We start from the raw sequence: 24,943 nt of genomic DNA, 5'->3' as shown, positions 1-24,943 counted from the left end.
CTGAAGTTCCATCATGGAGCAACCCACCGGAGCCTATGCCTCTCACTTCAAGTACTTCAACACCTGATGACAACCCCACAGGGGACATATTTCATTCGAAGGTTGTTGAAGTGGATTTCATTGGGGTGGAAATTTTTTTGGTAAGTTCCCTGGCTACCCCAGTTTTTGAGAACTCCCATAGAGACAAGAGGTTGATCATGAAACCAGTTCGAGACAAACACCCTGAACATCATCACGGGGAGTATCAAGACCTATTAGCTGGGAGAAGCAGTTTCAGGATGTAAGAGGAATCCTCTTCCTTGTGGAGTGCTAGATGATCATAAAGAAGAAGAGATGGAAGAGCTTGCTTGGACTTCTGAAGGATCGAGGTAAGATCCTTCGGGACTCAGACTTACATTGAGAAATACCTCATAGGATCAAGCGCAGCCCTGTGCGCTTGACTCCTCACTCCACCAGGGTACATGATCTCCATCCAGGTTTATTTTATCCATTGTTGCTTCATTATTTGATTATATTTTTACAACAATGTATGCACTTGATTGGTGTTTGGTTGGAGTATCACCTTTTTAGGACGTGTTTTTGCATTCAAGTTTGGGGGTATAATATGCCCCCATCTGCTCATTCAGGTATTCCTATACTCTTGATCTTATTCTTTAGTTCTATACATACATTGGGGATAATGTATCATTCAAGTTTGGGGGTATGGAAAAACAAAACACGGTCCATTTTTGTTGCTATGTCATTCTTAAGCATATGGTTGAGCATTGATTCTAGTTTAAATTTCATTGATAGGCTTAAAGTTATGAACAAATGATCATATGACTTAGGGATTTTAAGTCTTGTTACTTACTTTTAGCAACATGAGATGCTTCTTGTTTCAATTTAAATCTATCTTGAGCACACCAGCACATGTCTGTGAGGTATGAATTTTGAGACCAATTATGTTTGTTTTCAATATCTTGAATTATGTTGGGTGACATATTGGATTAATAACTTTGGCATGCTATATATGTATTAAAAAAATTAAAAAAATTAAAAAAAATAAAATATCAAGTTTGAAGTTTTCGCTGAGTAACCGGACATCTTGCATCTTTAAACAGTGAGTGTTCGTGTCAAAAAGTGAAATTTTTGGGTTGGTTAATAAAATTGCTAGCTTAGCTTCGCAGCATTTTTGACTCAAGTTAGTAAATCCTTAGGGGTGACTTTACACCCAGTGCCCTAAAGCCATTTGGTTTGGGAGACATTGGCCTAACACTCGATACATGGGTCAACTAGAAAGCTTAAGGGAGTTAAGCATTGCAAAGCCTACAACAAAAAAAAATGTATGCCTTGGTTGTTTCATTTGATATGAAGTCCAATAAATTCTAAGAAGGTGATTCATTCATATTGGAATTATTTTGAAGCCTCATGACTACGTGTTAGTTCACGTTGCACTAATTGAAATTTGTGTATCTCAATTTGCCATTTGTAAGTGATTTGACTTGTAAATTCTTTGGAATTTTGAAGATGGAGTTTATAATTTTAAGCTTACTAATGAATGAGAACCATTATTTTTGTGATGCTTTATCCTTTTGAATGATATAATGATGATAATATTTGTGGGTATCATTCCTAGAAAACCCTCACGAGACTTCACTTGTCCTCTAGGGAATGCCTAAGGGTTTAAAAGCCATGTTGCATACGCTAAATGCAATCGTACATCCCACGAAAGATGGATTTATCTTTTTATTTTTTCTGTTTATTTTCTGTTTTGTATTGCTAAGGGACTAGCAATATATAAGTTTGGGGGTGTGATAAGTGCCAAATGTTGCACATTCAAGCCCCTTAATTTGCATATGTTAATTCCTTAGCGTTGTTATTTGTTTGATTTTGTTTTGTTTTTGTGTTTTCGGGTGTTTAATAAAGATACAAGAAAATCATTGATTTTGAGCTCAAAATGCATTTCAAGTACTGTAGCAGCACTGTAGCAAAATACTGTAGCGGTATTGTAACAATTTACTGTAGAAAGTTACTGTAGCACGTTAATGTAGCTACAGTGCGCTCGAGCGCACACGAGCGACAGAGACAAAAAGGAGTTCGAAATTCAGAATGAAAGTTTTTCTAGGTCTCCCAATCCGACTGAGAGACTAAAATACGATTTTTCTGGGATTCATAGGGCTTTTAGGGTTCTCCTAATCCTTATAAATAGTCTCTAAGCCTTGAGAAAAAACACACCGCTTCCTAGAGCTAGGAATCAGAAAATTGTCTTTGAAACTTAGAAGATCATGAGCGGCTAAACCCCTTCGTGGGGTGTTGATGTAACCCTATCCAAGCACAATGGTTTGATTGTATTTAATTTCTAGACTTTCAATTTATGCATGTTGATTGTATAACTATGAGGATTGCTACAATTGATTTCAGTTCTTCATATTAAATGCAATTGCTCTTAAATTTGAAAATCAATATTTGTGAAATTCTTCTCTTGTCTTAGAAAGTATTTTACTTTTATTGATCTCAAATCATTCTTGTTTTCTGTGACTATGAGGATGATGGTTATACAATGGGTTTAATTGACATATGATCAATAGAATTTGATAGGTCATGCCTAGGGAAGACGGATTGTACTACACCCTAGTTTAGTGTAATTTAGGTAGACAGTCCATGCCAACCGAAGATGGGTTATACTTACTCATTGATTGTATGTATCCTGTTTAAGAATTTGATAATTTATACCTATGAAAGACAGGTCGTACCACATCTGAGTGGTTAGGTGGACGATCCGTGCCAACCGAAGATAGATTATGCTTATTCTTTAATAAGGTAGTTTTTTGTTTATTTATAACATGCATAAAATGAATTTCTTGGATTAATTATGATTAAACATTGTTGTGCGGATAGAGGTGAAGTCAATACCCTACACTCTCTCTTATTTTAAATCTCTTTTATTTTCATTCACTTTAAGTTTTAAACAAAATCAAATCAATTCTCTTTTTAATTAGGTTAAATTTAATCTTTCGAATTTTGATAATAAAACCCCTGTAGTCCTTGAGGTTCGACACCCTCAATATAGCCCTATCCTACGAGATTCGTTCTATTGCGAGTGGTAATTTTATAATTGATATTTTTTGTCACAAAAATACCACATCACCTACTGGTTGACCAACCATCAGCATACAGCATGATCATTGGGAGAACTGCACTGAACGAGCTTAAAGCCATAACCTCAACTCCACATCTCAAGATGAAATTCCCAATAGAAAATGGAGTTGGAGAAGTAAGAGGGGAACAAAAGGTTGCACGACATTGCTACATTGTATCCATGAAGGAATGCCCTGGAACGAGCCACGAAGGATGAAGATGGCAATTACAGGGCGGCAAAACGGTAAAGGATTTAGAAGAATTTTTGCTTGGTGAGTCTGACAGAAGCATCTGGGTCGGATCTCAATTAGATCCGATAGTAAAAGAAGATCTGGTATCCTTCCTCCAAAGAAACAATGATGTGTTCGCATGGAGCCATGAAGATATGCCAGGGATATTACCATCTGTAATGGTGCATAAGTTGAAAGCCGATCCAACTTACAAATCGGTACAACAGAAGTGAAGAGGGTATTCAGCTGAAAAGAGTAAAGCAGCAGCCGAGGAAGTGAAAAAGTTGTGTGAAGCAAGATTCATAAAAAAGGTTCAATACACCACTTGGTTGGCCAACGTGGTATTAGTGAAAAAGTCCAACGGCAAGTGGAGAATGTGTGTTGACTTCACTGACTTGAACAAGGCGTGCCCCAAGGATAGCTATCCACTACCACGGATAGATTTACTAGTGGACTCCACTTCTGGAGATAAGCTATTGAGCTTCATGGATGCATTCTCGGGATACAACCAAATATCAATGCACGAATTAGACTAGATAAAGATTTATAATATTATAAGGTAATGCCTTTTGGACTGAAGAACGCAAGGGCCACGTATCAGAGGTTGGTCAACAAAATATTTCGGGATTAGATCGGACGAAACATAGAAGTATATGTAGATGATATGTTGGTAAAGAGCGTGCAAGCAGCCAACCACATTGCTAACCTATCTGAGGCTTTTGACACACTTAGGCGCTAAGGTATGAAACTCAACCCCTCTAAATGCACATTTGGTGTATCATTAGGAAAGTTCTTGGGATTCATTGTCTCAAGAAGAGGAAGCAAGGCAAACTCGGAGAAGATGAAGGCAACGCTAGAGATGCAAGTACCTCAAAGCACAAAGCAACTACAACAGTTAACAGGGAGAATAGCCGCATTAAACCGGTTTATTTCCAGGTCAACGGACATGTGTCTTCCGTTCTTCAAAATCTTGAAGAAAGCCTTTACCTGGGGCCAAATTGTGATGAGGCATACCAACAACTAAAGGAATATCTCGAAAATCCGCCTTTATTCAGTCGACCAATAGAAGGCGAAGCATTATATTTATACCTGGCTGTCTCTCCTTCCGAGGTAAGCTCTGCGCTAATCCGAGAAGACCAGGGGGTGCAGAGACTGGTCTACTTCACCAGCAAAGCCTTACATGGAGCAGAGGAATGATATCCTCGGATTGAGAAGTTAGCCTTTGCGCTAAGAACTTTAGCTTGAAGGTTGAGGCCATACTTCCAAGCGCACACTATCAAAGTATTAACTGAACACCCTCTAAGGAAGATTTTGTAGAAACCTGACCTCTCAGGAAGGATGATCAATTAGGCTATCGAACTTGGGAAATTCGACATATAATTTCAACCGAGAACATCTCTGAAAGGACAAGTGATAGCTGACTTCTTAGCTGAGTTTTGCAATTTCCCAGAAGAAGAGGGGTTGCCTCAAGAAGAAACATGGGTAGCACGTGCAGACTGGTCTTCAACCTAAAAATACAGTGGAGTAGGTGTCATACTCATAGGGCCCGGCGGAGAAACATGTGAAGCAGCAATACAACTCAAATTCACCACCAAAAACAACGAAGCTGAGTACGAAGCCATCATCGCTGGAATAGATATGGCTTGAGAAATGGGACTGAAGAATTTAGAGGTGAGGAGCGATTCTCAAGTGGTGGTCAGACACATTAAAGGAGAATATGGAGCCCGAGGAGATAAAATGAAGCAGTACCTAACAAAAGTGAAAGAGACTATGGAGTTCTTCGACAAAATAGTATTCACAAAGGTGCCTCGGGAAGAAAACACAAAGGCAAATGAGTTAGCTCGCATTGGTTCTTCCACCGACGAGGAAATTGCAGCAGCAGGATGCCCGGCCCAAGAGCTAGCCAAGTCTTCAATTACCCGGACAGTCTAGGTAGCAAATATCGAAGAAGACCGGGGAGACTCGAAATGGAGTAGTGACATAGTTCAATTCCTTAGAGAAGGAAAGTCACCCCCCTGATAACAAATTGGCTCAGAAGATACGTATCCAAGTAGCTCGATACACATTGGTTGGAGGTACTTTATATGGAAGGGGATACGTATTAAAGGAGATTCAAGAGGGGATTTGCGGTAGTCACTCGGGAGGAAGGATGTTAGCTCACAAGGCAGTCCGAGCAAAGTATTTTTGGCCCGTGATGAGCAAGGATTCAAGTGAAATGGCAAAGCATTGCAATAAGTGCCAACAGTTCGACAAAATAATGACCAGCCCTCCAGAGGAACTAAGCTCGATGTCGGCACCATGGCCTTTTGTGTAATGGGGTGTAAACATTGTAGGACCTCTTCCTGCAAGGAAAGGAGGTTACAAATTTGTGATAGTTACTGTCGATTACTTCACAAAGTGGGCAGAAGTTGAAGCTCTGGCAACCATAACTACTAAAAATATAAGGAATTTCCTTTGGAAGTCAGTGATGTGTAGATACAGGATTCCTCACACGTTCGTAACTGATAATGGTAAACAGTTTGATTGTGAACCATTTCGGAGCTGGTGCACCAAGCTGCACATCAAAAACTATTTCTCATCCCCCGGGCACCCTCAAGAAAACGGTCAAGTGGAAGCTACAAACAAGACTTTGATGAAGATAATGAAAAAGAAGCTTGAGGACAAGAAAGGAGTTTGGGTGGACTTTCTCCTAGAAGTACTGTGGTCCTACCGAACAACCACTCGGACGCCAACAAGGGAGACCCCCTTTTCTCTAGCCTTCGGAATCGAGGCGGTCATTCCAGTCGAAATTAGAAATTCTCAAAACCCCAATGAAAGCCTCAAGCCCAGATCAAGTCCCAAAGCCAAGGAACAAAGGACAGCTCTTTGAAATAACGAACGGCCTTAGCCCTCCAATAATGGTACCCTCTTCGGAATAGATTGCATCTATCCCGGGAACCCTTCAAATCTGCCTTGACCTTTTCACGAGCATCCTTGGATTGAGACAATTGAGCCTCCAAAGTCTCAAAAAGCTTCCGATAACCTTCCTCGGAGGTCCGAGTCTAATGAAGCTCCTCCCACCACTTTGAAGTGTTCCGCGGTTGCTTGATGAACATTGGCATCCACCTCTTTGGCATCATCCACCTCTTTGGCATGCTCCTCAAGTTCTCGATTGTTGTACTAAATACTACCTAAGTTAATAGATAATATTTAATACGTTTTACTCGCAAGTGCACAAGATTAAACGATAGTATAGTGCAACAAGTACAAGATCGATCCCACGAGGATTATTGATTTTATTTAGAATTAATTAAAAATATCAAGTTGTCACTAAATTGATATTATGAAAAAGAAATAAAAAGATATAAAGATAAAGTAAAGTTAGGGCTTTGATATCCACCACTAATCATACTTAGATAATATAACGATATGCCAATGATTCAATCATATTATGAATACTTAATGTTTGCCAACTTAAAGATATGGGTGTTTACTCCTTAAGCTATTGATTTCCCTAAGCAACGAATTAGGCATGGGTGTATACTCTTAACTCTTTTCTTTCTTAAAGTATTTAGTATGGGTGTATACTAAATTGTTCTTTAAGAAAGCATAAATCTATGGAAATCGACAAACACACGGAACCTAGGGCATGGGTGTATACTCCCAATTTTTCATGTTGATTAACCTAAGAACCCGGTGTGAAATTCTTTTGTTACTCTTATTAAACCCAGGACTCGGTCATCCAAATTGATTTAATTAACTAATCCATACCACATGCATATAATGGCCAATCACATACATATGAGGAATTCAAGAAAATAGGAATTAATCGAGTTAAGCAACACAATATGATTATCACGAAGGCGCCAATATTGAAATACTAAATAAACATAATTAGGGCTTCAATCTAGCCCTCCTTAATAGTTAGTTACGCATAATTAAAATAAAACTAAAAAGAAAAGGGAAAGAAATAACCGAAAACTGCTCCTAAAAGTAGCCTCCAATTCCTCTCCCCAAAGTTGTCTCCTTGAAATTATGTATTGAATTGTGAGGCTTAGAGATCTATTTATAGGCTTTAGGAGATTCCTAGAAGCCCTAGTAATCCTAGGAAATTCGGAGATTTAAGTCCTAGTCCAATTAGGATAAAGAAAACCTAAGTCCAAATCGGAATAGGATTCATCCAGAATTACGTTCCTATCTTGCGGGGTGATTTTGGCATAGCGGCAATCCGAATTAGGAAAATGCTATTTCACAATGATTTGTAGCATTTTGAGTTAACTTTCCAATGCCGCTTGAATCACTCAATCGGATATTTAAGCTAAAAGTTATGGTCAAAATACTGAGACGTGTGTAGAATCCAAATTTGAATCCAATCCAATTTGACTCCAATTTGAGAAATTCTGATTTAATCATTTCCTTTATTTGATTAAACTTAACCACACCATATAGGTCCTCTATTATGATTAGTTAAGCTTAACCATATCTTCTAAGTCTTCCCAATTTGCCCTTTAAGCTTGAAACTTTTCCGGAAATGCTTTTCTTTTCTTCCATTACCTACTAAAACACAGAAAACACAAAAAGAAAATAAAATAGCACAAACTAACAAAACTAAGAAATTAACAAATATAAGTTAAGGGCTAAAATATGAATATTTTGGCACTTATCATCGATTCTTCCGATTTGTAGCTTCTAGGAGTTTTTGCAGTTGTGCGTTGGCAATTTCCAACTTCGAATGCTTCTATTTACTCTCAAGAAGCTCCTGATCTTTCGCCGCCAATAGAAGGCGTAGGTTCTCCACTTTGGAGTCAGAAATTGAACCTTCAACCCCCTGTGAACCCAAAGCTTCTTGCCGGTTGCTCAATTTCCGAACCAAACTTCGAAGCTCAACTCGTTCATCGGCATACTCCCGCATACCTTCTTGGAATTCATTGTACCAACTAGCAATTAGAACCGAGGACTGTACAAAAGAAATTATGTGAGAAATATAAAAAGATCCTAAAGTAGCAAACATACACGACATACTGAGTAATGGCAGTGGACAAGCTTGTCCGCAAACATTTCGGTAGTAAGCCTGCCCTCTCCTTGGGTATGGTCTACAGGCAGCATCTTGGTAACTGCGGTCAGAGGATGTCCTTCCAAACCTTTGGCTAATGATCTAATCAAAGGAAAGTTTCTCCCAGAATGACCCCTGAGCAGTTGCCCCCTATACACGGGCTCCTCGTTTGTGGGCTCAGTAGGAGGAGTTGAAGGATCTGTCTTAGAGGTAGGAAGATCATGAGGGAATTTGGAAGTCTCACTGCAAATGGCAATTGGTTCCCCTTGCCCCCGAGGCTTGATACATAGAGGAGTAACCTGCAAAGGGGTCTGCATCCCTTGAGGGAAATGGATCGGGAACAGTAGCCGAAATATGAGGCTCTTTGAAAGTCACAGTAGCAGAATTGGACTTGATGGACGACACCAAGCTCAAAAGTTCCAAGGATTTGTCAACTCGCGCTTTCTTTAAAGGCTCCTCCAGCGGAACCTTACCCTTGTCCGCCTTCCTCTTTGAAGCAGGGGAGTTGGCCTTGGCAACCGAGGCAGGTGAAGCGGTGCCCGGGACTTGGGAACAAGTAGAGGATTTAGAAGCGGAACCAAAACCCCTCGGAACAGAAGCTTTATCTACAACCGATTTTTCCAAAGGGTTGACAGTTTTGTGCGCTCGGATTTTCTTGCTTTGAACCCGAGCAGGTGATTTTCGAACCACCTTGTCAAAAAAAGGAACCACCTTCTTAGGATTCCCCCGGCGATCCCAGAAAACCTTATCAACCGGGATTTGATAACCTAAATGTTCCCGAAGAGCAGAATCAGTAACAATGATGCTGAAAGTCATTTGAGCTTCATTCTCCAAAAGCTAAGAGAAAGCCATGATGTGATCAACAAGACTATGCTACTTCGGGCTCAACTTAGGACACTCTTCCCTACCAAAAGAAAGGGATTCAAAAAAAAAAAAAGAGATATATGAAACAAAAAGTTGAAGGAAGAGAAGAGTCGAAAACACTCACAATTCTTCTTAGAAGCCCCCCATTCTCGGGGAACAGGGTGCTCCAATGGCAAAGCTTCTGACAGGGACGCTTTCCAGTCACCGGAAATGTAAAAGAATTGTTTCGACCAATGCTTATTATTAAAATAAGTACCTATTTCAATAAATCGGTTCTTCCCACAAACCATAAAAGTCATCTCTTTAGTGTTTGGGTATATATGAGGACCATTTATACCCAAACACTAAAGCAGTGTTTGGGCAGTTACGCGCCAGACAAGGTATGCATATTAAAAAGATACAATTACGAATTACTTGTAAAAGCCAAGGGAGCAGAAATAATAACTCCTCCATCCGTTACGCTCAGATCCCCGATCCTTCGCCCAGTCATCATCACTACATCTACAATCCCATCTATAAAAGACACGAACATTAGAAGAGAGGTACATGATTCATTCTTACTATACATTACACAGAACTCAGATAAAAGTAACTTTAGCATCGGAGGAGGATTCACCAGAAACACCCCGGTGTATTCTCTTAACTCTGTTTTTGTCTCGCAGGTCCAAAGAGGAGCAACATCCAAGATTACAGTTCTACCCCTTGAGTTCACCAAACCGACAACCATGTTAACAATGAGCTTTGATGCCAAAAATAAGAAAATGGGTAGAAAATTTCATAAAAGATTCCTAACATGACATTATTTGTCTTGACTTCGAGAAATTCAAAGGTCAAAAATGGATTCTAGTTGATGCCGCCCCTATCTCTGACACCTGAGGAGGAGGGCCAGGCCAATTCAACCTATCAAATTTATACCCCTTTATTTTAAGTTATCAATAAAGATGTAATAATTGTCCTTTGGGTGGGTGAGTGGATACACTTAATAAAATCAAGCGGAGTGGAATTAATACATTTAGCATCCCGATGCTAGAAAGTGGGAGAAAAGACTAGCAAACCTGATAATTATGCGGGCTGATATGCCTAATGAAATAAAGAAAGCGATAAGTGAACGATTGTGTTTTGGTATATGCATGAGTATTATGATATGAATTTGTTGTCATTTAAACTGATCTTTTACATTACTACCTGATATCAATGTTTTATTCACTTCATATTATGAGATACGAAGTTACATATATATGGAGAAAAGAAAATGCAAAGAAAAATAGTGTGATTTTACAAGGGAAAAATAAAAAATCAGTCCTTGGTTTTCTTAATTTACAATTAGCTCATCGTGGTATCAAAATGAACTCAGTGCTCTCTGAGGTATGCCAAAAAATTAATTTACTCCCTACAAGCATGATTCTATCTAAATTTTTTTTTTCTTCAATTTTTTATCTTTTTCTTAGTTCCAAAGCTAAGAAGAAATATCTCTGTAAACCCACAACTTGTCTTGTGGACTCGGTAATTCACCCACATAAATAGCCCAAACAGGGAAATCTGAGAAAAATAGAAAAATAAATATTAGCAAAATAATGGACTACGACCAACTTATATAGAGCAAAATCTAGGAGAAGTAGGACTCACTTGATTATGTTAACGGGGGCAACTCAGCTCCTCCTTGAGTTTCTTCACGGCCTCCAAGACTCCATTCTGAAAACAGAAGCAGAAGCCTTGCAAATGTAAGTTTAAATGGACTTAATTAATTTATGAAAAAAATTATTTATTAATTTTCAAATAATCTTATCCTCTCTCTCTTTTCTCTCCTACCACACATACTGACACATCACTTATTGAAATAATCATCTATTGACATTACTGATTAAGACAATAAATTCTAAGTGCATAAGATCAAAAATACTATTTCATTACAAGTCATATTACCAAATACATGTTATTCTCCAGGATAAAATTAATATTTTTTTTGCAGTCCTTTTATACCACTTGTGTAAGTTAAAGAGTCGACACAGTAGTAAAAGAATGTAGTATATTATAGGGAAAAATAATTTAGAACCTCCTCACAGTTTTTCTCAATTTTGTCTTTTAAACCCCTAGTTTTCAATTTGACAAATTTAAGACCAAAGTTTAAGATTTTAAGTCTAAAACTGTCTTCTTATTTTGTTCCTTAAATAAATAACAAATATGATATGAAAATATAACTATGTCATTCCTATTAAAAACTTAGAAATATCACCAACAAATAAACTCCCATAATCAAAGATTAGGCATTACCTCCAGAGACATTCTGTCGGCAATTTCTACCGCACATGTTTTGACTTTAGGAGATAACGCATTATTTATCGCCCTTGATAGCACGGTTGCAGCTTCATGGATGCTCACGTTATCGCTTGTATCAGGAAGCAAGTGAGTTCTTTTCAGTGGCTCTGGTGCAACTCCAAGCCAAAACATCCTCTCAGCCCAATAGAACTGATCAAGCATAAACGGACATACCACCTGTCATCCGACATTACATAAGAGAGATAAGACACGGAAAGAGAGAGCTCCAAGTACCAGAATAAATCACAATAAACTAATATTTTCATAAAGGACCTATCAAATAGCACTTTGCATAGTCCAGTTAAGCATAATAGGACATGAATCATCAAGAGCTTGAAGATATGTTCATTAGGTTAGCAGAGATTACTAATATAATATATAAGCTATGAAATACATCATACGTGTGAAATCCAGGCACATATGCACACATTGAATGATTAGCAAATCTTGCATCACTATCCTTGGCCCATTATTAGCCAAGGATATCAATGAAGTACATAATGACAGGTTATATACCTTTTGAAGTAATAAATCTAGCATTTGTTCCTAAGAAAAGAAAAATAATTGTTTGTGTTACACGTGTAAACGATGTGGAGAATCCATTGACCATCTATTCCTGCATTATGAGGTTGCAACTAAGATATAAAATGTGTTTCGTCAACTCTTTGGTGTTAGTTGGGTTATGCTGCAAAAGGTGAGTGATTGCTTGTGGAGTTGGAGGGGACAATTGGGTAATCGGCTTGCTTTGCACATATGGAGGCTGATTCCATTCTGTGTGATGTGGTGTCTATGGCAAAAACGGAATGCACGCAGCTTTGAGAATCATGAGAGCAGCATGATTGAGTTGAAGAAATTGGCATTAAATACTCTATTCTCTTGGAGAGTGACTTGGTCTCACTCGCATGTGTCTACATTTTTTTATTTCTTAGAGCTTTGTAATTCATTTTCTAGTCAGCAAGGGATACTTTGTATATATCCTGTGTACTTGGGTTGTGCCCCTCTACGCGTTTGATATTACTTATCCCAAAAAAAAAAAAATTTGTCCATATTTAGGGTTCCAGAGGGCCATGGAAGCACAAAGCGTTTTCAAGTGGAAATGAAAAAGACATACACAACAGATACCCACACCCATACAACCAAATCTTAGGGATACAAGATCTTACTAAATCAGCAGCAAGAACATATGGATATAGCACTGGTTTAGTGATCAGGGTCAAGAAATTTGAAATATCATTAAATGGTTAGGTATTTTTTGCTGTATTTGGGACTGCAATACACTCATTTGAGGGCTGGAATACAACAAACAGCAGATAGGAAGAAAACAACGAAAGAAAGAAGATAGATGAACTTAGCATCACATAGGGTTCTTGCACATTACATCCAAGAGAAAGATGCATCAAATATAAAGCAATGCTGGCTTTTCACAAAATATCAACACTTAACTTTGCAAAGGACGCAACTCACCCAACCTTGTGAATCAAGACTACCAGAAAATGAAACCCACACGTCCAAGATGAACCAATGGCAGGGAAAGTGAAAAGGACCAAAATATGCCTGGCTTAAATACCAACTAAAATAAAATCTGCCAGACTACTATGTTTGGCTTTGAATCAGCCTTCCCTTCTCTTTTGTTGCATTTTCCCCACTATATAGCTTATTATTTGAGACCGTCAGCCTCACACCACAGGATACATTATGTCAGTGAATCTTCAATTTATATTGGGAAGTGCTCTTCCGCTCACTAACATATTAGAGACAAATTGGCTAACAATTAATAAATTTATTGTATTCTATGGAACTGAAAGATATAAATTTCTACTCCCCGAGTATGTGCTTTCTCTCTGTGTGAGAGCTTACCCCCCCACCCCGACAGACTGCAGGTTCTCTTGGGTTTCACACCCAGTATTCTAAAATCCTACATTTCTACTACAATTGCCACTGGAGGACCCTGTACCAGGCGACCCCCTTTAAGAAACCTTCACTGTCCAACACCCACAATGGAGGCCGACAAAGCTAGCAGACCAAGGTTGGAGAACAAAAGCCTCTAAACCAAATGTTAGATTCCCTAGTTAGCACACCAAATGACCAGGAAATCAAGGGACTCCTGGAGAGGAGATAACCACCACAATGACCAGCGCAGCCGCCTAGACCAGCAGCTCAATAGGAAGAATCTTAGGGACTAGGATTCAAGCGCATTGGCCAGGATTACAGCCTCCCCCACGGGAGATAAAAGCCCCTGCCAGCTCATGTGACAATCGTGATACCCTATTGAGAACGGCTCCTGAGACCATGTCAACCAGCATACAACACACACACCTAACTCATGGTCCCACTCCAAGCCCGAAGACCCAAAAATTATCCATGTCAGACCCTGAAATCCAATAAGAAGTGGAAATTTAGGACCTATACAAGGAGACACGTGGGTTTCCTTTGAGGTACATAGAGAAGTCTATCTTAACTTTACCTGAATTCCATTCTGTCATCCTACTAACTTTTGCAGTGGGTTCCAACTGATCCTTTGTGTTCCAGTGAGATCCTACCAGCCTTGGTGTTTTCCGGCGAGATCTGACCACCCATTGCAGTTTCCGGTGAGTTTTCGACCAGTGTTGAAGCTTTTAGCGAATTTTATTGTTATTTTTACTTTTATAAATCTTTGTATCATGTGCTCCAAGCTATTCCAGCTTGAGGGGAGTTTTTCTAGGAGTTTTTTGTTTGCTTGTTTCTTCCAATCTGGATTTATATGAAATATACGCTCAAACTTCAGGGAGAGTGTTAGAAGAGTTATTAGGGTTTGCGAGAGTCATTAGGGTTTGAGGAATATTTTGATCATTGTGATATTTTCCTAAACCTATATAATAAGATGTGTGGTAGGCCACATAACAAGTTGAATAGCCTCCACCTTTTGTGTATAAACTGTTCATGCAAACTACAATCTCTTAGCATTGGAGACCTTGCCATCTCCTTAGCTTGTTCATGCTCACTTCTCAGAGTTAGATTCTCTACACGAGCGGCTTCCAATTGCCGCCGCACATCTGCTAGAACATCTTCCAACTCATGGCGAGATAGTTCACTTACGACAACGTTCAACACCCCAGTAGCAGCACCAGCGACCTTTAAGGAAGAACAAAAAGCATCCTGTCTTGATAGGGTCACAGAAAACGCTGTATCTTCACACCCCATGCCCCCACAAAATCCAATTCGAGGCACCTCTCTCTAAGCGGACACGCACCTTGAGGACGATGATTCATTGGAGCATCCCCCCGCCATATGAGATTGTAATCGAATTCAAAAACGAGAAGACCATAATGTCTTCTTTGAAACAGTGCTTGGACCATCCCTAGCCCTTAATCAGTTGCTCCGCCAAATGGCCAAGCCAAGTTCAATCCCTCTTGCATAAATCAAAGTGCACTGACTCCCCTTGACCTTACTGTTTGAAGAAACCTCGCGAACCCTTTTCGCCCCAATCTTCGGCGCTACAGTTTTCACAACTTCAAGTAAGGCACTCGCAAGCTCATGTCTTTTCAGGCTGGCTCCACTTAACACCTTACGGCCAGGCATGAGCAAATCTACACCAGTACCTAGGAAAAGGACTTGTTAACAGACACTGAGGCATAATGCCTCCTCCTCGCCTTTTCCTCATCTGAAGACCTATCAAGTCCACGATACGACAGTGAACTCTCCAAGTGCCATGGCTGGAGAAGCCAGTCTAGATCAATCCAGCAATTCCTCCTGGCGGCTTCCCCTTTATTCCATCTTAAAGCATGCTCCACCCTATCCCGAGCAACAGCATCGAGTCGGGTATACTCCTTCGAATCTTTGGGTGGTTTTCCCCACAAACAACATATGGAGGATGGAGGCACTCCATCAACTTGCTCCCTATCAAAACATTTTCAATCCCAGCCAAACACAGAAAAATTTGGTCATCCAATCCTTCCAACTCATGTGATCCTTGGTTACCTCGAGAAGCCTCTATTCACTGTCATGAGAATGAAAGCTACAGACACCCCCCAAAAATTTGTGAGGATGGTAAATTGACAATATTCTTCCCTTGTTAGTTGCGGGCGAACATCGCCTTTAAAAAGCTCCGACTAGACCACAACAACAGAGTATAAGATCATATATCCAGTGGGAGCCAACTGGACCGGAGCAAGATTAAGCCTATATAGCACCTCCCACACGATTAGAGGAAAGAGGAGTAGGAGACCAGCTTTAAATTGGTCCTCAGTAAGCATAATCTCGTGTGAAGATGGCACTGTTGTAATCATCTCGCCTTTTACAGCAACCCTTAATACCACAACATTTGTAACTCCATATTCACGGTGGAGGGTGGCAAGTGTTCAGAAAGCACCCACGATCTTTCGATCACCCCCACCATTCGTACGTGGGCAAAATCCCCACCAAGCAATGCCGTGACAAGCTGTATCAACAAAATACCCCAACACATGATGAGCAAACCAAGACACCAAAGAAAAAAAGCAAACAAGGAATTCAAACCCACACAGCAAAAGCAAAAAGACATGCATGGAATGCCCAGTAATTATGTGTGCTCGCGACAAAGATTGACAAGATGCATAATTAATGTGCGTAAGTGCACCACCAGAATCAGACCACAACCCCATGACAAATCAGTTCTCGAATTATGCGTGTTGTAGTTTTCATGAACAGTTTAGACAAAAAAGGTGGAGGTTATTGAACTTGTTCATAGCCTACAACCCATATCTTATTATATAGGTTTAGGGAAATATGACAATGACCAAAATATCCCCAAACCCTAATGACTCACAAACCCTAATAACTCTTCTAACACTCCTCCTCAAGCTGGAGCATATATGTCATATAAATCCAACTTGGAAGAAACAAGCAATCAAAAAACACCTAGAAAAACACTTTAACACTCCCACTCAAGTTGGAACTGCTTGGAGTAGATAATACAAAGACTAATAAAAATAAAAATAACAAGAAAATTCGCTAAAAGCTTCAACTCCGGTCAAAAACACACCGTAAACTGCAATGGGCGGTCAGATCTTTGCTGCAAAACACCAAGGCCAGTAGGATCTCTCATTGGAAAACACCAAGCACCAGTCGGAACTCACCGCAAAACAACCAAAAGTTGATCAGATCTCACCGCAAAACAACCAAGAGTTGATCGGATCTCACTGCACAACACCAAGGCCAGTCGAAGACCATCGTAAAACACCAAGGCAAGTCAGATCTCTCCGCAAAACTCCAAGGCTGTCAGATCTCGACAACCAGCAACAATCACGTGTACCGTAATCAACCAACAAGGACAATTTGAATGAGAACTACTCCCCCTGAGCAACAAGCCCGATGGTAGCTCCATGTAGCGCAAAACAAACACGAACCAGGCTACCATACCACAAACCAGCCTAGAAACAAAGTGAACCACAATGAACCTGACATGAAACTTGTTGAACCAGTATAGAAAGGCATTGAACCGGCTTTAAAAGAGGCTGAACGGGTCTGAATACCACTGAACCGGTCATAAATTACAATGAATCGGACCTCGAATCAATTGAACCGGATGAAAACTAACTAATCCGGATCTGGAAGATGAGGAACTGGACAGAACCGGTCTTAAAATGTCGAGAAACTGTCTGAACCGGTAAAAAAAGAACTGAACCGGCCGTGAACGAAATTGGATTAGAAGCAATGAACCAAGGCAATCCTCATCTTGAATAAGGTTATCCTTATCCCTGAGAAGAATAGTGAGCACCTGAAGGCTGAAACCAAACAGGGATCCTCTTCTCCAATAACGAAGACGACCAGACCTTGCTGAAAACAACCACAACTCACCGGAAACACCTTAGAACACCACAAAAGTTGCTGGAGAACTCAAAACCTGCCAGAAAAGACCACAACAGCCACTGACTAACACCACTGTTAAACACCACAAACCGCTGGAAACAGGTCGGAAAACACCACAACAGCCAATGAAAACCACAAAAAACCACCGTCAATGGCCAGACCTTGCGGGTAAACGCCACACAGAATGCCAGAGACCAAGAAAAGTACTAAAAAACACCACAAAAACCACCGAACAACTTTTTTTTTCTCGAAACCTTTTTTTACGGTCACCAAGGCACTGCCCATATGGGCACTAAGCCCACACAGGCGGTGCTCCAAACAAAAAAAAACATTCACCAATACGTGAAGAGATAGAGAGAAAAACCAAAAACAAAGAAGAAAACTAGTATTACAAACAAATGGACCAAGGATTTACACCCTAAGACTCTAATACCATGTTGACGTTTGCATGGAAAATTATTGTGAATTGATAGCTTAGAGCTTTGTTTGATTATTTCCTTGTTATCAATCAATTATGTTTCTTTGTCCTTCATCTTCTAATCATCCTCTAATATATTCATTCCTCTCTTTACTTATATGTGATTGATCGAAAGATTATACCAAATCAGACATTCAAAACACCCCTATGAGACTATAATACCCTAGACTTCCCACTGTAAATCCTAAATGACCATACCATTGTCTACATCTTATTATACTACTACAGTGATGTGAGCGGTTAAACCCTAACCATAATTCCCAACGTTTAAGGAAGAAGTTGCAGGATTCAGCCACTGTACTGCACCAGGCTGCTTTCCTCCTTGCCAAAGGGCACACTTGCATCCGTTCATTCAACTGAAAGGCCTTGACTTCTTTTCTTAAAATTTCATCAGCAATTTCACATTTAAACATTATCATCTCCTTATAAAGTTAATAATCCTGTCCGCCCTCCTTTTGGCAATAATGCAGAAAAAAAAATCATGTAATGATGTTTCAAGAGGGCCTATCAGTAGAAACTGTCATTTATCTCCAAACCCATTTTGATAGGTCTCAAGATGTGATTATCCTACAGAATTTGGAAAATGTTGAAAACTTTTTATTCTCAACTCCCACAACATACTTTCTACATTTTCATACCAATTATTTGAAGCAATGGAGCCATTTTATATAAGTTTTAAAAGCTAAACCACATGAACACTACTCAACATTAACAACAATGAAATAAAGCAGCGAAGTGTTTAGATTCACATCATACCTGTGGGATTCCTGCATGTAATGCAGCAGCAGTAATTCCACTAATCTTACACAATGACAGGCAACATAAAGCACATATTAGTACCTTGCTTATTGCATATTTCAAAAAGATGATCAACATCAACACAAATGAACATAGAATATTCCTACCTTCCCCCATGATGAATTGCAGCCGCACATTTTGGAAGCAGCCACTTGTATGGCATGGAACTATTTACATGATAAGACGATCAATTTCCAGAGAGGAAAACCATGATCAAAACCAACTCTATTAGAATGATATTGAGACTTTACAAAAGCTACCACACTGTATATTCATGTGTACTATCTATTGTATAATGCCAAAATTAATTATATAGAATAGAACAACATTTAAAAGCTACCTCCATAAATAATATTGGCATGAACTCATGCTCACAACATAGAGTAAATGGCTTTTTCAAGAAACTAGTGTTAGAGTACGTGCTTCACATGTGGAACTTTTCTGACTAATGATAAGATAATTAAAAATGTATTTAAATTTATTTACAGGGTTCTGAATTATTAACAGAGAATATTCCCTCAACATGTTTCTATTTAATTTAGTGTTTATTAGAGTAGAATTTATGTATTTACAAATTGCAAGTGTCATCTTTATGAAGTTCGTCACTAAGTATCACACAATCTGTAGAACAAATACATCATATAAAGCATATCCCTGGTGTTCATGATAAGAAACCAAGCTTAGGGATGTCCCAGCTCGGTTGTTTAAGTAATTGCACTTGAAACTTAAGTTCCTGCATGGGTTGTTTAAAGCTAATGAGCCTGAGGAAGCTAAATGAATCAATCTCAAGTTGTTAATGAATAACTCAATTTGACTCGATGAATCTTGTAGATTTTATCTGCTTTTTACATTGTAGTCTTTAAGGTTTAAGTTCTCTTGTATATTCTTCGTGTACAAGGGCTTTGCCCTTTTTTTCAATAATATTATAATTCTTCATAAAAGAATTTAAAAAAAATATATAGTGAGAGCTCAAATGCATCAAGAGATTAAATTAGGTACGCAATGAATTAAGAGGTAAATGAAAGAAAGAAAGTGACAATAATTAAATTGACTTTATTTCTCTACGGGTATTTAATGGAGGGATCAAATACAATATTTAGAAGTGAAAGCTCCAGTATAATTAAATAAATCCAAGAGTGCAATTCTATTTTAGGTAAATATATTATAAATCCCTGATTTAACGCGCCAAAACTGAAAACTCCCTAGGTTTTTTTTTTTCGAATTTTTACTCCCTGGGTTTATCAAAATGGCAAATAAATCCACACCGTTATATATTTCCCAATTTTTTAACGTCCGTCAGTCCCAAACAAAACGCATCGTTTCACCTCACTTTAAAATATTAATTTAATTTTAAAATTTAAATCTAATAAAATAAAAAATAAAAAAATTGAAAGGATGGCTAGCGGTGGGGCTGCCACCCCTAGCCATCCCCAAACCCCTATGGGGTTGGCCGCAAGCCACCCTAAGGGTGGGCAAGGGGTGGTTTGCCCACCCCCAAGGGGTTTAGGATAGTGGCCGCGCACCACCCGTAGGGGGTTAGGGGTGGCCTGCGAACTACCCCCCCACCCATGGGGTGGCTGGCGGCCACCCCTAGGTGGTTTGGGGTGGCCTCCTAACCCTCTGCGGGTGGCCGCAAGCTACCTCATAGGGGTTTGGGGTGACCAAAGGTGCCAGCTCCACTGCTGGCCACCCTTTGAAATTTTATTTTTTTTCTTAATTATTATTTTTTTTTATTTTTAGATTTAAATTTTAAAATTAAATTAATAAAAAATTAATATTTTAAAGTGAGGTGAAACGGTGCATTTTGTTTGGGATTGGCGGACGTTAAAAAATTGGAAAATATATAACAGTGTGGATTTATTTGCCTTTTCGATTAACTCAAGGAGTAAAAATTCGAAGAAAAAAAAAACCTATGATGTTTTCAATTTTGACGCATTTACTCAGGGATTTCTAAGATATTTATCCTTATATTTTAATAATAGAAAAAAAAAAAATATATATATATATATATATATATATATATATATATATAATAATGACAACTTTGGGCTAGTTATAAGACAGCAGGCCCATTGGAGCTAGGTTTTATTTTTTCCCTCAGGTCCTTCCTTTCACTACATAAACTCCTTTTATGGGAAGGACAGCTAAACTCACTCTCTCTCTCACACACACAATGTGGGCAGCTAGGGCTTAGGGAGAAAAAGAAAATAGTTTTCTCACTCCCCCCAAGCCTTACACACATACTTGAGAGAACAAATTGAAGGAGCCCACCAAGACACAGGTGACAAAGAACCATCAACTATTCTAACTTTACTTTGCCTGACTAGAGGTTATAGGAAGAAAACAAGATAAGCAATCATATGACTGGAGGCCATTTAATCAATGATCCAAAGGATCATTAGATTCAGTGGAGGATGCATTTAGAGCAAAGACTAATGACCTGAATGAGAAAAGGGGATGCAATATCCTATAATGACTCCTATAATCCCCTTTAGTTTTGGGTTGGAATGCCATAACCAGGGCAGAATGTAATATAGCATTGTGACGACTCTCCTCATTCTGAACATATGCAAACACCTCCTACAAGGAGGAAGAGACTCCTTTATCAAAATTTGAACACAAACCTGATCAAAGTCTGAATTTAGACCGGCAAGGAACTCAAAGATACACCCTTCTTCTATTATTCTCTGGACTTTTACTACATCTGCCACACATACCATCTAAAAGTTCTAATAATGAGCCAATTTTTGCCACAAACCATTAAGTCTATGAAAATAAGTTGCTAAGACCACTCACACTAGGTTGTCCCATGAATCAGACGTTTCAGCTCATACTGCATTCCCCATCTTTGAATAAGTCTGCGATGTTGCATCCCAAATTTCCTTTGCAGAGTGGAGAAAAGATAACTTAGAATAATCTCTGGTTGTATAGAATGTAGTGACCACGACATAATTGTCAAATTCTCTGCATCTCATTTATCATAAGTAGGATCATCTAATGAGGGTTTTGGAACTTCATCATTCAGATATCACATTTTTCCCTTACTCTTAATAAATAACATGGCAGACTAGGACCAAGCAAGATAATTAAGCCCATCAAATTTCATTGATGTGATTTGGAGAATTGGCTTTTCACGCTGAGAAGTCACCTGACTCTTTATCTCTTTTTTGTAATTGTGTAAGGTCTGGCTCACTTCAGACATTATGAAATCAGAAATCCAACCAAATAGCTCCAAAACACAGCCACGGGCTTAATGAAGTATTAAATACAAAATCAAAGATAATTTAGGCAACACACATCAACTGGATAATTCAGCCATACAACAACTTATTATGGAAATAGGATATATTGAAAATTACAACAATAATGAGCATAGAATCCGAGAATAAAATAAAATCAGGAAATTAATTAGATATCTTAATATAACATCAACAGTGCACAGAAGAGTGCCTACAGAATTACAAACAACATAATGAAAAGGTCAAAAGTCATTTACTTGATGAAAAACATCTTGATAATATCTCTCCCTTTCTTTGAGAGCCATAAATAGTTATTACCGGATATGTTAATCTGCATTGAAAACTAAAAGGCTAAAAGAAGATGAGAACTTCATGTGTTAAGCTATGCTTTGGATGCCATCCTTTTTTCCCCACTATTTTAGACTGAATTCATAAAACTACAAAAGCAGCCTCGAATTCCAGTAGCTCTCATCATAGGACAAGACTTGTGTCACCAGGCAGCCATAAGCCTCACATAGGTAATGGGTGCTCAATTATTGTTATAAAGCATAAGATTCACAAAATTAAGATGTTTCTTCAACAAAGGATTATGATTCCAGTGTTACCTTACTAAGCAGACACAAAGTGTCCATGGGTGTAGCATGCATAGATATCAAGAAATACCATACAAAATTCCTATAAAGCTACATTCTAAAATTTAGCATACAAATAATAAAATTATGAATACAACAATGACGACCACAACAACAAACACCAAAAGTAGAAAATAAAAGTTTCTCAAATTAATGGTTCATCTAGTTCTATAGCCATTACAGAAAATCTTGCTTGAATTAGTTTGGAAAATTATTAGCAGAAGGAGCTTTGTGGCAAGTAATGGCATGTGCTAAAGTGAAAGAGCTGAATCCCCCAATTTCTAATCGTCTTTGCAACTCTAGAGTGTGCCAGTTAGTATAAGATCTATATAAGCTTGCATAAATTTGACAATTATCTTTTGATAACTTTATATTAACAGCACGTCTTCTTTCAACCAGTTTCCTAGTATTCAAGAGACATACTCACCCAGTGAAGCAGAAAAGCTGACAGTTGAAGAGAGAGATGCAATCTTTATTGGGCTGTCTGTGACTTAAACATGATGATGCTTCTGCAGCAATCATATGAACAGCTGCATCTAAAGGTTCAAAGCCAGCTGTGAAGAGAATAAATCTGTAACTTGTGATCTCTATAACAGTTTGAAGAACACGAAGAAATGCTTGAGGATTTTTTAAAAACCCCATGCTGCAAACAAAAAGGGAAACTCAGTTTAAAAGCAAAAAATAAGGCCAATGGCAACATCGACAATAAAAATGGTGGCAGTCCAAGGCCTTCATGTATTAATATAAATTGAAGATGCCTATTCAAACAGGAGCAATGATAATCAATAGGGTAGACCTGCTATATTTACACAACAATCTATTTCAACCCAATGAACAATGTCAATTGGAATTAAGCAGGGCTAATGGTAAATAAACTTTTCAAGGATATTTTTTTTTATATATATAAGTAATTTCATATCATTAATAAAGCGCAAAGAGGCATAACCCTAGTACATAAGGAGTATACATATATGACCCCTAATAGGAAGAAGAAGAAAAAAAATTCATGAAATCTACTAGTAGGAACATCCAATCGATGATGGGCCGCTACCCACATATGTAACTAGTTAATCATAGACTTTCACAGCTCTACCACCGAAATCTCAACATCCTCAAATATCCACACATTTCTCCCACGCCAAATGCACCACACATTACACACAACGGGGCCAGCCTCCAGATTTCCTTAACTAGACCACACCCAATCGAACCACCCCAACTTGTCAACAAATCCATTACCCGCCTCAACATAACCCACTCTATCCCAAATAATGTAAAAAAGTAATTCCACAGTTCGCCTACCACTTTGCGATGAAGCAAAAGGTGATCCAGGGATTCCCCATTCCTCTTGCACATACAAGACCACTCAACCACCACAATATTCCTCTTGCACAAATTATCATGCGTCAATATTTCCCTAAAGCTATTGTCCATCTCAAAAACGCCACCCTCGAAGGAGCCTTCACGCACCAAATGCTTTTCCATGGAAAAGCAGGGCGAGTCGAGCATGATAACACCTTACAGAACAATTTCACCTCGAACTTACCCCTCTTGGACAGGCTCCATCCTACCCAATCCTCCTCTCCATGACTAGCTTGAAAGAATACAACCCCATAAACTCTGTTATTTCAGGTGAGGTGGTGCAGAGTTCATAGGGATGCCAACATGTGGATTGGTGCTATATGGGTTCAAGTGGGGCCTTAGGTGGAGTGTTGAAAATGTGGGATAGGCAAGTGGTTGAGAAGATTGAGGAGTGTGTGGGGCGATATACAATTGCATGTTCTATGCAGAATGTCGATGATAATTTTCTTTGGGCATTCAAGGGGTGTATGGCCCAAATGATGATGCTAAAAGGAGGGGTCTATGGGATGAGTTGGCCGGCTTGATGAGCTGCAGGAAGGTGCCTTGGTGTATTGGGGGAGATTTTAATGTGGTTTGGTTTCCAAGTGAGAGATCCGGGGACTCGAATTATTCTGTAGCAATGGTGGATTTTTCGGAGTTCATTTTTGTGCAGGGTTTGGTGGATATATCGCTTGTAGGGGGCAGTTTACGTGGTCCAATAATTAGGAAGATCAAATATGGTCTAAAATCGACAGATTTTTACTATCTTTGGAAGGGGAAGAACATTATTTGGATGTGACACAGAGGCGATTTACATGTTTGTTGTCCGATCACTTTCCTTTGATGTTGGATTGTGGGGCACCTAGAGGAGGGAGAAGGTATTTTAAATTTGAAAATATGTGGTTGAAATTTGAAGGTTTTGTTGATTAGGTTAAATCTTGGTGGATGTCATATGAATTTCATGGCTTGCCTAGCTTTGCTTTGGCTAATAAATTGAAAGCTTTAAAGACGAATCTGAAAAAATGGAAATGAGGAGGTGTATGGTGATGAAGGGAAGAAAAAGAAAGAAT

General features: G+C 38.9%; 2 protein-coding genes across 5 annotated transcripts in view; both read right to left on the bottom strand.

Moving 5' to 3' along the window:
- Positions 1–10,469: 10,469 nt before the first annotated feature.
- Positions 10,470–23,045, bottom strand: LOC132183210 (sterol 3-beta-glucosyltransferase UGT80A2-like). 4 transcript variants are annotated; one of them, XM_059596615.1, is made up of 7 exons: positions 22,960–23,045; positions 21,458–21,543; positions 18,769–18,828; positions 18,620–18,664; positions 11,515–11,736; positions 10,870–10,935; positions 10,470–10,782 (listed from the first exon to the last, which is right to left on the bottom strand). In XM_059596615.1, exons 2-6 carry the CDS (start codon positions 21,470–21,472, stop codon positions 10,879–10,881), a joined length of 399 nt encoding a protein of 132 aa, XP_059452598.1. In that variant the 5' UTR covers positions 21,473–21,543; positions 22,960–23,045; the 3' UTR covers positions 10,470–10,782; positions 10,870–10,878. The 4 variants fall into 4 exon arrangements, with proteins under 4 accessions (XP_059452598.1, XP_059452610.1, XP_059452604.1 ...); XM_059596627.1 differs by having other exon boundaries at positions 18,620–18,659; XM_059596621.1 differs by lacking the exons at positions 21,458–21,543; positions 22,960–23,045 and having other exon boundaries at positions 18,620–18,659; positions 18,769–20,202.
- A 21-nt stretch (positions 23,046–23,066) lies between these two features.
- Positions 23,067–24,943, bottom strand: part of LOC132183199 (uncharacterized) — a 44,676-nt gene continuing 42,799 nt past the window's right edge. The window contains exon 10 of the mRNA XM_059596606.1: positions 23,067–23,175. Coding sequence (XP_059452589.1) covers positions 23,162–23,175 — 14 coding nt within the window. The 3' untranslated portion in view covers positions 23,067–23,161. The remainder of the gene's footprint in view (positions 23,176–24,943) is intronic.

This window comes from Corylus avellana, chromosome ca1 (assembly GCF_901000735.1).
Source record: "Corylus avellana chromosome ca1, CavTom2PMs-1.0".
In the NCBI taxonomy this organism is placed as follows: domain Eukaryota; kingdom Viridiplantae; phylum Streptophyta; class Magnoliopsida; order Fagales; family Betulaceae; genus Corylus; species Corylus avellana.
The sequence above is the reverse complement of the archived record's forward strand: the minus strand, read 5'-3'. Positions and strand labels throughout refer to the sequence as shown.

Bases quoted from the DNA above. Each gene is read 5' to 3' on its own strand.
- LOC132183210 (XM_059596615.1), bottom strand. The intron at 11,737-18,619 runs GTATGATGTGAA...GTCGGATGACAG, and splicing joins TACATGCAGGAATCCCACAG to GTGGTATGTCCGTTTATGCT. The intron at 10,936-11,514 runs GTAATGCCTAAT...TTCTGTTTTCAG, and splicing joins CCGACAGAATGTCTCTGGAG to AATGGAGTCTTGGAGGCCGT.